The 13,987-nt window shown below is 37.8% G+C and overlaps 1 protein-coding gene across 1 annotated transcript; it reads left to right on the forward strand.

Annotated features, from left to right (window-relative positions):
• Positions 1-10,909: 10,909 nt before the first annotated feature.
• LOC133068050 (zinc finger protein 239-like) lies at positions 10,910-12,073 on the forward strand. Its single transcript, XM_061159123.1, has 2 exons — positions 10,910-11,724; positions 11,803-12,073. Exons 1-2 carry the CDS (start codon positions 10,910-10,912, stop codon positions 12,071-12,073), a joined length of 1,086 nt encoding a protein of 361 aa, XP_061015106.1.
• The last annotated feature ends 1,914 nt before the right edge of the window (positions 12,074-13,987 follow it).

Below are 13,987 nucleotides of genomic sequence, written 5' to 3' on the forward strand. Positions count from 1 at the left end.
TAAACGGCAGGCACTTAATAAATCTTAGTTCCTTTCCTGCTGGAACTCTTTCATCTAGTTATCAGCACTTCCTTTGCTTTTTGCATGAAGCATATCACTTCACCTTTCAAGAACTTCCTTATTCATGAGAAAAATTGACTCTTTTCTAATTTTCATTTTAAAATTATATTTTGTGTACATGCTTAGTTGTTCAGTTGCGTCCGACTCTTTGCAACTCCCTAGACTGTAGCCTGCCAGACTCCTCTGTCCATGAAGTTTTCCAAGCAAGAATACTGAAGTGGGTTGCTATTTCCTATATTAAATATTATTAAAATATAGTAAAAACATTTTCACCAAGTCATTCTTGTACATGGTAAACAATTAAACAGCACAAGTGGAGGTTATGCAGTGAAGACATGTCTGCTTCCCCTCTAGTTATTCCATCCCTGAATTCTCCTTAGAAGCAACAGTTGTTGATATTCCTTATGAATATGTCTATATTCAAACATATATCTTTGTACATTTATATATACAATATACATATATACATATAGGCATATATACCAGACAAGATGCACCACCACAATGATCTTGTAGACATGTGAGCAACAAATATTCATTGCTGTACACCAATGAGATTTTCTGAGACTCTTATATAGCAATAGCTAACTGACACACTCCACCATTCAGAGATCAGGAAATGAGGATCTTATCTGGAGTATAACATTTTCTTTTTTTTTTTTTGGAGTATAACATTTTCTTCCAGTGTGATCATGTTCTGTATGTAATGTTATAAAATACAGTTAGATTTCTCATTATAATGGGAGCATTTACTTATCAATAAATACTTTTGAATCATACTTTTTCAAGGGTTTCATCATGTAAATATGTCATTAAAAAATCTTTCTCCTATTGTTAAAAATTAAAATTGTGTCAGGCTCTCCAATGTTTTATTATTATAAATAATGAATGCTATAATTATTAGTTTGTGTTAAAATTTTGTCTAGATTTCTGATTATTTCCTCAGGAGAGACAATGGAATATTTCTCGGCCATTACAAATAATGAAATAATGCCATTTGCAGCAACATTGATGGACCTAGAGATTATCTTACAAGTGAAGCAAGTCAAATTGAAAGATAAATATCATGGGATATCATTTATATGTGGAATCTTAAATATAATACAAATAAATTCACTTACAAAAAGGTAGAGACTCACAGACATAGAAACAAAGCTATGGTCACCAAGGGGTAAGAGGGGAGGGATAAATTAAGAGTTTGGGATTAGCACACATAAACTCCTATATTTAAATAGATAAATCAGAAGGTACTACTATATAGCACAGGGGACTACATTCAATATACTGTAATAAGACATAATCAAGACAAATCTGAGAAAGCCATATTTATGGTTTTCCAAGTGACTCAGCAGTAAAGAACCCACCTGCAATGCAGGAGACACAGGAAATTCCGGTTTAATTCCTGGGTCGGGAAGATCCCCTGGAGAAGGAAATGGCAACCCACACCAGTATTCTTACTCGGAAAATCCTATGAACGGGGGAGCCTGGCAGTCTACAGTCGATAGGTTCGCAAAGAGTCGGACAAGACTAAAGCTACTGAGCACACACAGAATCTATATTTATCTATACATCTGTCTGAATTACTTTGTTGTACACCAGAAACTAACACAAGATTGTAAATCAACTATACTTAAATAAAAATAAACAGGAAAAAATTTCACTCTTAGAGCTGCTTTTGTTGTAGCCCATAAGATTTGGTATGTTGTATTTCCATTCAGCTTATCTCAAGATTTAAAAAAGATTATTCTTTGACCCACTGGTATTTCAGGAGTATGCTGTTTAATTTCCTCATATTTGTTAATTTTATGGCTTTCCTCATGTTAGTGATTTCTAGTTTCATTCAAACATGGGTAAAAGAGATGCTTTGCATGATTTCAGTCTTTTAAAATTTCCTAGGGCTTCTTTATGAACTATCATGTGATACATCCTAGAATATGTTCTGTGTGCATTTGACAAGTATTCCACTCCTGTGGGATGGTATATTCTGTAGATGTCTGTTAGGACAATTTAGTCTAAAGCATAGGTCAAGTTTGACATTTCCTTTTTACTTTTTTGTCTGGGTGATCTATCCATTATTGGCAGTGGGGTGTCATAACCATGTATTCTTTTTCTATTGTTGTCAATGTCTCCCTTCAGATCTCTTAGTATCTGATTAATATATTTAGATGCTTGGATATTTAGTGTATATAATTTATGGTTATTATAGTCTCTTGATGAATTATCCCCTTGTCATTATATAATGACAATTTTTTGTCCCTTGTGGTCATTTTAAATTTGATGTGTACTTTGTCAGATATTGTGGAGAGGGCAGTGGCAATCCACTACAGTACTCTTGCCTGGAAAATCCCATGGGCAGAGGAGCCTGGTGGGCTGCAGTCCATGGGGTCCCGAAGAGTCAGACACGACTGAGTGACTTCACTTTCACATTGTCAGATATAAGTATAGCTACCGTTGCCCTTTTGTTTTTCACTTGCATAAAGTATCTTTTCCCTTCCTTTCACTTTGACTCCATGTGTGTCAGTAAACCTGAAGTGAGTCCTTACAGGAATCATATAGTTGAGTTTTTTTTTTTTTAATCCATCCAGTTACTCTATGCCTTTTGATAGGGGAATTTAATTCATTTACATTAAGAGTAATAGTTGATAGGTAACAACTTACTAACGGTATCATCATTTTCTGGCTATTTTGTAGCTCTTTTGCACCTTTTCTCCTCTCTGGCTACTTTCCTTTTTGAATAATTTTCCATACTGGTGTACTTTGACTCCCTTCACTTTATCTTTTGTGTATCTCTTAGGTTTTTTGCTTTGCGGTTACATGAGGCATACATAAAACATTTTATAGATATAACAGTCTGTTTTATGCTGATAGCAACTTAAGTTCAATTGTGCACACAAACTTTACCCTTTTACTCGCTCCCCTGCTGACACAGCTTAGTTCTTTTCATATCAATTAGCATATTGTGTATCAGTAAGATGAAATTAAAAGACGCTTGCTTCTTGGAAGGAAAGCTATGACAAACCTAGACAACATATTAAAAAGCAGAGACATCAGCTTGCTGCCAAATTCCATATGATCGAAGCTATGGTTTTTCCAGTAGTCACGTACAGTTGTGAGAGTTGGACCACAAAGAAGGCAGAGTGCTGAAGAACTGATGCTTTCAAACTGTGGTGCTGGAGAAGACTCTTGAGAATGCCTTGGGCTGCAAGGAAATCAAACCAATGAATCCTAAAGGAAATCAACCTTGAATATGCATTGGAAGGACTGATGCTGAAGCTGAAATTCCAATACTCTGGCCACCTGACGCGAAGAGCTGACTGAATGGAAAAGACCCTGATGCTGGGAAAGATTGAAGGCAAAAGGAGAAAGGAGTGACAGAGGATGAGATGGTTATTAATATCATTGACTCAATGGACATGAATTTGAACAAACTCAGGGAGATAATGAAGGACAGGAAAGCCTGGCAGGTTGCAGTCCATTGGGTTGTAAAGAGTCAGACACTACTTACAGATTGAACAACAACAATAATCCATTAACACAATATTGTAGCTATAGTTATTTTAATAATTTTGTTCTTTAACCTTTATACTAGAGTTTAGTGGCTTGGGTACCACCATATTATATCATAATAGTATTCCAAGTTTGACTATATACTTACATTTACAATTACCTTGTGTATTTTTGAACATTTTCATGTTATTAATTAGTGCCTTTTCATCAGCTTGAAGAATGCTTCTTAGCATTTCTTATGAAGCAGGCATGGTTGTGATGAATTCCTTCATTTATGAGTGTAGCTTCAAATTCAAACCAACCACTGCTGGACCCATACACCCAACAACCCCATTTACTGTGCTCTCAAACTCTGGGCCACTATCCATCTGCCCTAATTAAGCCAAATTCAGTTTTCAGACAACTGGGGACGCCTTTGTGTTCGAGAACCAGCTGAAATTACTCAAATTAGCCAATCCTAAACCTGCTTAGTCTGCCCTGCTCATTATTCCATGTGGAAAACACAGTAAAGTCTCTTGTCCAGTTACCTCATCTCTTTTTGCTTCCTGACCAATCTTGTGCTTCTGTGTTTAGCTCTCATGGTATGGCATGCTTTCTTCTCTTGGTAACTGTGAATATAAAAACCATTTTCAAAAAAAGACATTATTTTTCTTTGGAGCAGTTTTTGGCTCAAAGCAAAATTGAACTGAACGTACAGAGATTTCCCACATATCTCTTGCCTCCTCATAGGCATAGCCTCTCCCATTATTAGCATCCCTCATCAGAGTTGCACATTTGTTATAATTTATGAACCCACATTGATACATCATCACCACCCAAGTCCATAGATTACATTAGGGCACTCTTGGCATTGTGCATTTTGTGGATTTTGACAAATGTATTGTGATACATATATAAACATTTATAGTGACATACAACGTTGTTTCACTGTCCTAAAAATACTCTTGTGTTCTATCTGTCCATCCTGCTATTCTCCAGAATCTTGGCAAAGACTCATCTCTCAGACCTTGGAAGATATATCATCAAAGAAGATATCCAGAAGGAGAACAAGACGGTGGAGGAGTAGGTGGACATGGAGTACATCTCTCTCCATGGATACATCAGGAATACACCTTCAGAAGCGCATGCAGAACACCAGCTGACAGTGGACAGGAGTACCCGACCAGTGGGAAAGAATATATAGAACTATGCAAAACTCAGTAGGATGAAGGAACTGGGGGAAAAACAGGAGTGTTAGTAAGACTGGACCTGCCCTCAGTGGGTGGGGGAACTGAAGCAGGGGTCCAATCCCCACACTGGGGCGATTGTCTGAGGCAGAGGAGAAACATTTAAGGCTGAGAGTGAAACAGCTGATCTTTGGAAGCCTAAATAGAATGAAAATCAGACTGTCTTTGATGCAGCCATACATAACATGGACAGGGACGCTGGTCTTCTGGAAGGTGCAGCGGCTGGGATCTGGAGTTTAGGGAGTGTGGAGCAATCCCGGGGCGAGAGGTGCTGTTGACTGCAGAGAGACGGATTGAGGGGATGTGAGGGAGGAAATTGTGGTGGGAACTGCCTGTGGAGGAAAGCCAGGCAGCCACGGAAGCAAGGCAAGACTGCTGAGTCACATGTAAGGGGTGGAGCCGTCACCACAGCCTCTCTTCCCCCACACACCAGCATCAGCAGCTGAACAGTAGAGTCTGGCCCATCAGATGCCTGAGGCACTGAACTACAGAGTAGGACCCCACCCAGGTGCCCCTTTAAGTGCATTATGCACCAATCTACAGAGTAGAACCCCGGTCAGGGGGGCCCCTGTATATGCCTGAGGTGCCAAACAACAGAGAAGGATCCCAGGGAAGGGAACCCTCTAAATGCATGAGGGTGGAGCTACAGAGAATGACTAGCCAAAGAGGCCTTCTGATCGCCATCTACAAGAGGCTTGAAAAGACCCTGATAGGGCCATAACTCCTGCAGGGGAGGCAGTCTGTGTCCCTGCACACTTGGCGCCACCAGGGTCCCTGAAAGCCAAGCAGCTGTGTCACCTTCACGCTCAACTTTCACTGGGGCAGAGCTGCCACAGCAAAAAAAGTCTTGTGTCTGTGCATGCAGGGTCGCTTCGGTCATGTCCGACTCTTTGCGACCCTGTAGACTGTGGCCTGCCAGGCTTCTCAGGGAGGGGGGTTCTCCAGACAAGAACACTGGAGCGTATTGGCCAATACTGGTTGCATACCCTTCTAGAGCACTATATTTCCTGCAGCCCTAGCTGCCGATGCCCCTGAGTACCTGGTGCTGCCAGAACCCCCATGACCCAAGCAGCTGCATCACCTCCACACCTGGCCCCCACAGGGGCAAACACAAGTCCTCCAGGGCAGCCTCAGGAGCAAACCCCAGTGGACGACCCACATGTTGAGGTGGAAATAAAACCACAATTGAAACCCAGGGGCAGTGTGGCTAAGGAAGAAGACCCCAAGCCTTCTCACCAGCTGTACAAGCTGCAGATTAAATCCACACGATCAGCTAGACAGACTTTGTGTCTATGGAATATATAAAATGTCACTGAGAGCTCCCATGAAAGAAACTGCACTAGTTCTGATGGCTGTGGACATTGGAGGCAAGAACACACAGGAGTAGGACCAGATTAGAATCTGAGCTGCCCCGACAGCAGGTCCAGAGATCAGCACAGTGTTGGAGGGCCTCCTAGGGAGGGGACTGTGACTCCCAGCAATGGAAAAGACTCTGACAGCAGTGACTCAAGAAAAACATTTATTATTCTTATTTTTTGACTTGTTCTGTAGAATCTTTTGGACTTTTTTTCTTTTTTTCCTTCCCCCACCACCTGTTGTAGTTGTTGATTTTTTTCCATTTATTTTTATTAGTTGGAGGCTAATTATTTCACAATATTGTAATGGTTTTTGCCATACATTGACATGAATCAGCCATAGATTTACATGTGTTCCCCATCCTGAACCCCCCTCCCACCTCCCTCCCCATCCCCTCCCTCTGATTTTATAGGCATTATGAAATCCAATTATGCTTTTGAGCTTTTAAAAAATTTTTCTCAGTCACATTTTTTATTGTTTTTATAAATCTCTGCCTCTACATTGGGTTTTTGAAGTTCTATGGAGTTTTCCTGTTTTTTTTTTTTTCTCTTTTTTTAATTTTAATTTTTAAAACCTATTATTTTTTTCTACATTTATTCCTACTTTTTTTTTTTTTTTGGCTTTTTCTACTGTTCTTTCCCCCTTGCAGTTAATCTTTAATATATATCTTTATCTACCTCTATTTAACTTTGCATATCTAGATACTCTTTCTTTCTTTTCTTTTTCTCCTTTCCTCTCAACATATGTTTTATTTTCATTGCTTTATTCCCAAATTGGCACCTTGCTTTTGTTTTCTTTTTCATTTTGTGCTTTAGTTCTGTGCTTTATTTAGTTAGTGCTTTATTCTGGTAGGTATAAATTTGGTTTCCTTTATTAGCCAGGTCAATCTATTGTACTATATTTTTGTTGGACTGTTTTGATTTTGCCTATGGGTATATATGTACATGTGTATATTCAATCACACTTTTTCTTCTGTTATAAAACTCTGACTCTACATTGGGCTTTTGCACTTCTGTGGAGTTTTCCTTTTTTCATTTCTTCTTTTTTTAAAAATAATTTTAATTTTTTAAGCTTATTACATTTTTTCTACATGTATTCCTTTGTTCTCCTTTCCTACTGTTCTTTTCCTTAACTGTTCTTGCAGTTAATCTTTAATGTATATTAATCTTCTTCATCTATCTCTATTTAACTTTGCATATCTATTCTTTCTTTCTTTCCTTTCCTCTCAACATATCTGTTAGTTTTGTTTTCATTGCTTTATTCCCCACTTGGCACCTTGCTTTAGTTTTGTTTTCCAGTTTGTGCTTTAGTTAGTTTTGTTCTCAACTTCTAAATATAATTTTTGATTTCCTTTGTTTGCTGGGTCAATCTACTGTACTTTATTTTAGTTGGACTGTTTTGACTTTGCTTATGGGTGTATATGTTTACATGTATATTCCATTATTTTAATTATTATTTGCCTGATTTTGTAACTGCCATTTGCCTGGGTTTCATCTTTAGTTTTTGTGTATTTGTTTTAATCTCACTTAATGCCTTAACAAATCACATGTGACCAGAGATCAAGCCCTGAGCCTCTGTAGTAGGAGCACTGACTTCAAGACCCTAGATTACCAGAGAACTAACCCTAGGGAGTATCAAATAGTGAGAACTCAGACAAAGGAAACTACTTGAGTACAAGATCCAGCATCAGCCAACCACCAGTAGCACCCTGTGCAGAATGCCTTATCTAAACAACAAACAAAGCAAAAATGCAAACCCAATCATCAGCAGACAGGATTACAACCTCACTCACCCTTTCCCATCAGAGGAAAAACAAACAAAAACTCAGCACAAATATCGCCCTATAAGAAGCTTACAGAAACCTGGACCAACCTTAGGAGGGCAGAAACCAAAAGGAAGAAAGAATTCAACTTTCTTCAAGGAAAGAATTTAACCTGCTTTGAAGCCTGGGCAAAGGAGATCTAAAACACAATAAGTTAAAAAAATAATGAAAAGGCAGAGAGATACTACACAAATGAAGGAACAAACTAGAAACACAAAAGTCCAAATAAATGAAGAGGAAATGGCAAACTACCTGAAAAAGAATTTAGAATAGTGATAGTAAAGATGATCAAAACCCTTGAAAACAAAATGGAGAAAATGCAAGAATCAATTAATAAAGACCTAGAAGAATTAAAGAATAAACATACAGAGACAAACAGCACAATTACTGAAATTAAAAATACCCTAGAAGGAATCAATAGCAGAATATCTAAAGCAGAAGAACAAGTCAGTAAGCTGGAAGATAAAATGGTAGAAGTAACTTATGAAGAGCAGAATAAAGTAAAAAGAATGAAAGGAACTGAGGACAATCTCAGAGACCTCTGGGACAATATCAAATGCACCAACCTTCAAATTATAGGAGTCCCAGAAGAAGAAGAGAAAAAGAAAGGGTATGGGAAAATTTTTGAAGAGTTTATAGTTGAAAATTTCCCCAACATGGAAAAGGAAATAGTCAAGTCCAAGAGGCATGAAGAGTTCCATACAGGAGAAACCCAAGGAGAAACATGCCGAGATACATACTAATCAAACTAACAAAGACTAAACACAAAGAAAGAATATTAAAAGCAGCAAGGGAGAAGCAACAAGTAACATAGAAGGGAAACCCCATATACTTAACAGCTGATCTTTCAGCAGAATCTCTGCAGGCCAGAAGGGAATGACAGGATATATTTAAAGCATTGAAAGGGAATAATCTACAACCAAGATTACTGTACCCGGCAAGGATCTCATTTAAAATTGATGGAGAAATAAAAACATTTTCAGACAAACAAAAGTTAAGAGAATTCAGTACCACCAAACCAGCTTTACAACTAATGTTAAAGGGACTTATATAGTCCAGAAATACAAAAGAAGAAAAAAGATCTCAAAATCAACCCCAGACAATTAAGAAAATGGCAATAGAAACATACATATCAATAATTACTTTAAATGTAAATGGATTAACTGCTCCAACCAAAAGACATAGACTGGCTGAATGGATATAAAAACAAGACCCATATATATATATATATATATACTGTCTACAAGAAACCCACTTCAGACCTAAAGACACAAATAGACTGAAAGTGAGAGGATGGAAAAATATATTCCATGCAAATGGAAATCAAAAGAAACCTGGAGGAGCAATCCTCATATCAGACAAGATAGATCTTAAAATAAAGAAGATTACAAGAGATAAGGAAGGACAGTACATGATGATCAAGGGATCAATCCAAGAGGAAGACATAACAATTGTAAATATCAATGTATGGCAAAAACCACGACAATATTGTAAGGTAATTAACCTCCAATTAAAATAAATAAATAAAAAAAATTGTAAATACCTATGTATCCAACATAGGAGCACCTCAATACATAAGACAAACATTAACAGACATAAAAGGAGAAATTGAAAATAACACAATAATAGTAGGAGACTTTAACACCCCACTCAAACCAATGGATAGATCATCAAAACAGAAGATTAAAAAGGAAACACAAGTCTTAAATGATACATTGGATGAGATGGATCTCATTGATATCTTTGGACATTCCATTCAAATGCATAATATACCTTCTTTTCAAGTGCACGTGGAACATTCTCCAGGATAGACCACATCTTGGGTCACAAATCAAAACTCAGTAAATTTAAGAAAATTGTAATTGTATCAAGCATCTTCTCTGATCACAATGCTATGAGAGTAGATATCAATTACAAGAAAAAAAACACTGTAATTTGTGGTAAAAAACTTCCTGCCTGTTACCCTATCAGAATGGTTCTGAAGTTACTACAGCTGAGAATCAATTGGGTAAGCTGTGGGATTCCCCTGTGCTGCTGTAAAAGGGCATATTAACAAACTAAAAGATAAAAACCATATGATAATCTCAATCAATGCAGAAAAAGCCCTTGACAAAATTCAGCACCCACTTATGCTTAAAACTCTTCAAAAAATGGGCATAGAAAGAATCTACCTCAACATAGGAAAGGCCATATATGATAAGCCTGCAGCAAACATCATTCTCAATGGTGAGAAACTGACAGCATTCTCCTTAAGATCAGGAACAAGACAAGGGTGTCCACTTTTGGTACTATTATTCAACATAGCTCTGGAAGTCCTAGCTACAGCAATCAGAGAAGAAAAAGAAATAAAAAGAATCCAGATTGGAAAAGAAGATGTAAAGCTCTCATTGTTTGCAGATGACATGACATTCTACATAGAAAACCCTAAATATAGTATCAGAAAATTACTAGAGGTAATCAGTGAATTTAGCAAAGTTGCAGGATACAAAATCAATACACAGAAATCATTTGCATTCTTCCTTCCTGAGGTTTCAGGTGTGCTGAGTGTGAGAACTCCAGCTCAGGGCTCCTGAATGCAGGTCTTCCTCCTGCGTTGTTTCAGAAACCCTCAGAGGTTGGGTCAGGTAGCCCGCTTGGCGGGTCCATTATTGTCTGTCGAGAATTATTCTGTGGAGTGCTCTCTGTAACGCCAGAAGAAAGGAGAACAACTCGCAGGGGTGGTCTGCAACGAGCATGCAGGAAAGGTGAGCACTAAACCCAGGATGTGATGAGCGTATCAGGTTAGTCTTGATTACCCACTACAGGAACACAGAAAGCCAGAAAAGAGCTCAGAAAAGGGAGAGAGAAACGAGAAAACTTTTTCTTCTTGTTCACTGCAGCAGCTGCAGGTTAAAGAGTTGTGTTGTTGCATTTGAAGGTATTTTCTCAACATGTTGTTATGAGTTTGCAACATAATATCCCCAGAGAAGACGCAGAGCAGGAGAAAGAAGAGGAGGAAATGGCAGCTTCTCAGGGACGGCTGAGGTTCCAGGATGTGGCCATAGATTTCACTCTAGAGGAGTGGGAATGCCTGGACCTCAGTCAACTGGAATTGTACAGGGACGTGATGTTAGAGAACTACAGGAACCTGGCCTCCTTGGGTCTCGTAGTCTCTAAGCCAGACATGGTCACCTTTCTGGAGAAAATGAAGGATCCTCGGGATGTAAGGAGAATGGAGACAACAGCAATACACCCAGATTTGGCGTCCTTTCGCCCAGCTGTGAGCCGATTGTCCTTGATTTCCTCAGTTTTGCAAGGCATGGCGGCCGTGCGTGGTGGTTGCACGGGGAACAGCTGGAGAGAATCACGTGGAGCACCCTGGAAAGTTTCTGATCCGTCTTCAGATCTTACTCGACAGCAGAGGATTCAGAATCCACAGAAAGATAACAAGTGTAATATATGTGGGAAAGTCTTTACTAACTCATCCAATCTAACTAGACACAGGAAAATCCATTCAGGAAGGAAACCTTTTAAATGTACAGTATGTGGCAAAGGCTTTTTTTGTGGCACTGATCTTACACAACATCAGCGAATCCATACTGGCCAGAAACCTTATAAATGTAAGGTATGTGGCAAAGCCTTTAACTGTAGCTCAAGTCTCACTCGACATCAGCGAGTTCATACTGAAGAGAAGCCTTATAAATGTACAAAGTGTGGCAAAGCCTTTAAACAGAACTCAAGTCTTAATCATCACCAGCGACTTCATACTGGGAAGTCCAACCAATTTAATAACTGCAGTGAAGTCATTACTGGCTGCTCAAGTCTTACTGAACGTCAGGTACTTCATACTAGAGAAAAGCCTTATAAATGTAAAGATTGTGGCAAAGGATTTATCAAAATTACGAGCCTTACTCCACATCGCCGAATCCATACTGGAGAGAAACCTTATAAATGTAAGGAATGTGGCAAAGCCTTTACCCAAAATTCAAGCCTTACTCAACATCAGCGAATTCATACTGGAAAGAAACCTTATACATGTAAAGAATGTGGCAAAGCCTTTCGTCAGAGCTCAAGTTTTCATAAACATCAGAGAATTCATACTGAAAAGAAACCTTACAAATGAAAGGAATGTGGCAAAGGCATTGATCAGAGCGGTCGTCTCACTAGACATTTGAGAGCACACACTGGAGAGAAACCCTAGTAATGAAACAAGTGATGGAAGAGATTTGTCCTAAACATACACCAGAAAACATGAGCGTTTATACAAGAAACACATGGGAATGATGTAATAAGTATGTAGAAAAGTATTTAATCAAAACTTAAATCTAAGTAAATATCAGAGATGGCTTACTAGAAAGCATTTCGTCAATCCTGTTTTCTGAAGTTACTCTGAAGGAGAATTACTGCAGAGAGGAATCCATAGAAACACATAGAAAATTGATAGGTTAGTATGGATCATGAGATGAACGGTTGGTGTTTAGGAAGTTACAGTTATTAGCATTGTATCCCTGTTTAGACTGACATGATTTGAGATTATTTGAAAACCAAAATGAAAGTAATTCAACTCTGAAATACTCCATGCTATGCTTTGTTTATAGTGTGTATTCAAACTTTTCCTGATGGTTGCTACCTCAAAGATGAGAGAAGACCTTCTATATTGTGTTGGAACCATTTATATCTAATCTCCATTAGAAGATTAAAGACACAGTATTGTAAAATGTACAATGAACATCTAAATGGAGGTGTTTGTTATTGATTTCAAATATCCCTGTAGGTCACGTCATGTAAGCGATGATGGACTCTTTCCATGTACTAAAGTAAGACAGAGGTTTGTTCTAAATTTTCAATAGTTGTATCACTTGATTTGTAAGAACTCAGTGACAGTTAACTAAAATATTGATGTATCTATAATACCATCAGAAGTCAAGGATATTAGTTGACAATGTTGAAATAAAAACATCTTCTGTGATAACCTAGAAATGTATGAGAAACCCTTCCTGAAAAAGTCATATAATTAGGGTTTATCAATTTATTAAGTGACTCCTAGCCTCTGTTTTGTAAACCATAGAAATCATAATTCTTAGATCATTGTATCAGAAAAATAAATATCTTTCTCTATGCTTGTAATTTGTATTTTAATCAAGGATCACACAGTGGGTTGTAAAAGGTTTTATTTCAACTATGTGTGAAATTGATATATGCTAATTAATAAAAGTGAATAGTTTTTAGTGTTAAAAAAAAAAAAGAAATCACTTGCATTTCTATATACTAACAATGAAAAGTCAGAAAGAGAAATTAAGAACTCTATCCCATTCACCATTTCAACAAAAAAATTAAATATCTAGGAATAAACCTATCTAAAGAGATAAAGAACTGTACACAGAAAATTATAAGACACTAATGTAAGAAGTCAAAGATGACATAAACAGATGGAGAGATATTGTTCCTGGGTAGGAAGAATCAATATTGCAAATATGACTATACTACCAAATGCAATCTACAGATTCAGTGTGATCCCTATCAAATTACCAATGGCATTTTTCGCAGAACTAGAGCAAAAAATTTCACAATTCATATGGAAACACAAAAGATCCCGAATAGCCAAAGCAGCCTTGAGAAAGAAGAATGAAGCTGGAGGCATCAACCTTCCTGACTTCAGATTATACTACAAAGCTACAGTCATCAAGCAGTATGGAACTGGCACAAAAAACAGAAATATAGACCAATTGAACAAGACAGATAGCCCAGAAATAAACACATGCACCTATGGGTACCTTATTTTTGACAAAGGAGGCAAAAATATACGATGGGGGCAAAGAAAGCCTCTTCAATAAATGGTGCTGGGAAAACTGGACAGCTACATATAAAAGAATGAAATTAGAACACTTCCTAATACCATACACAATGATAAACTCAAAATGGATTGAAGACCTAAATGTAAGACCAGACAGTATAAAGCTCTTAGATGCAAACATAGGCAGAACACTTGATGGCATAAATCAAAGCAAGATCCTCTATGACACACCTCCTAGAGTAA

The sequence above is a fragment of the Dama dama genome, chromosome 2 (assembly GCF_033118175.1).
Source record: "Dama dama isolate Ldn47 chromosome 2, ASM3311817v1, whole genome shotgun sequence".
Taxonomy (NCBI): domain Eukaryota; kingdom Metazoa; phylum Chordata; class Mammalia; order Artiodactyla; family Cervidae; genus Dama; species Dama dama.

Coding starts and splice junctions, on each gene's coding strand:
- LOC133068050 (XM_061159123.1), top strand. CDS start 10,910: ATGAGTTTGCAACATAATATCCCCAGAGAAGACGCAGAGCAGGAGAAA. Junction 11,725..11,802: donor CAGCGACTTCATACTGGGAA/GTCCAACCAATT, acceptor ACTTCATACTAG/AGAAAAGCCTTATAAATGTA.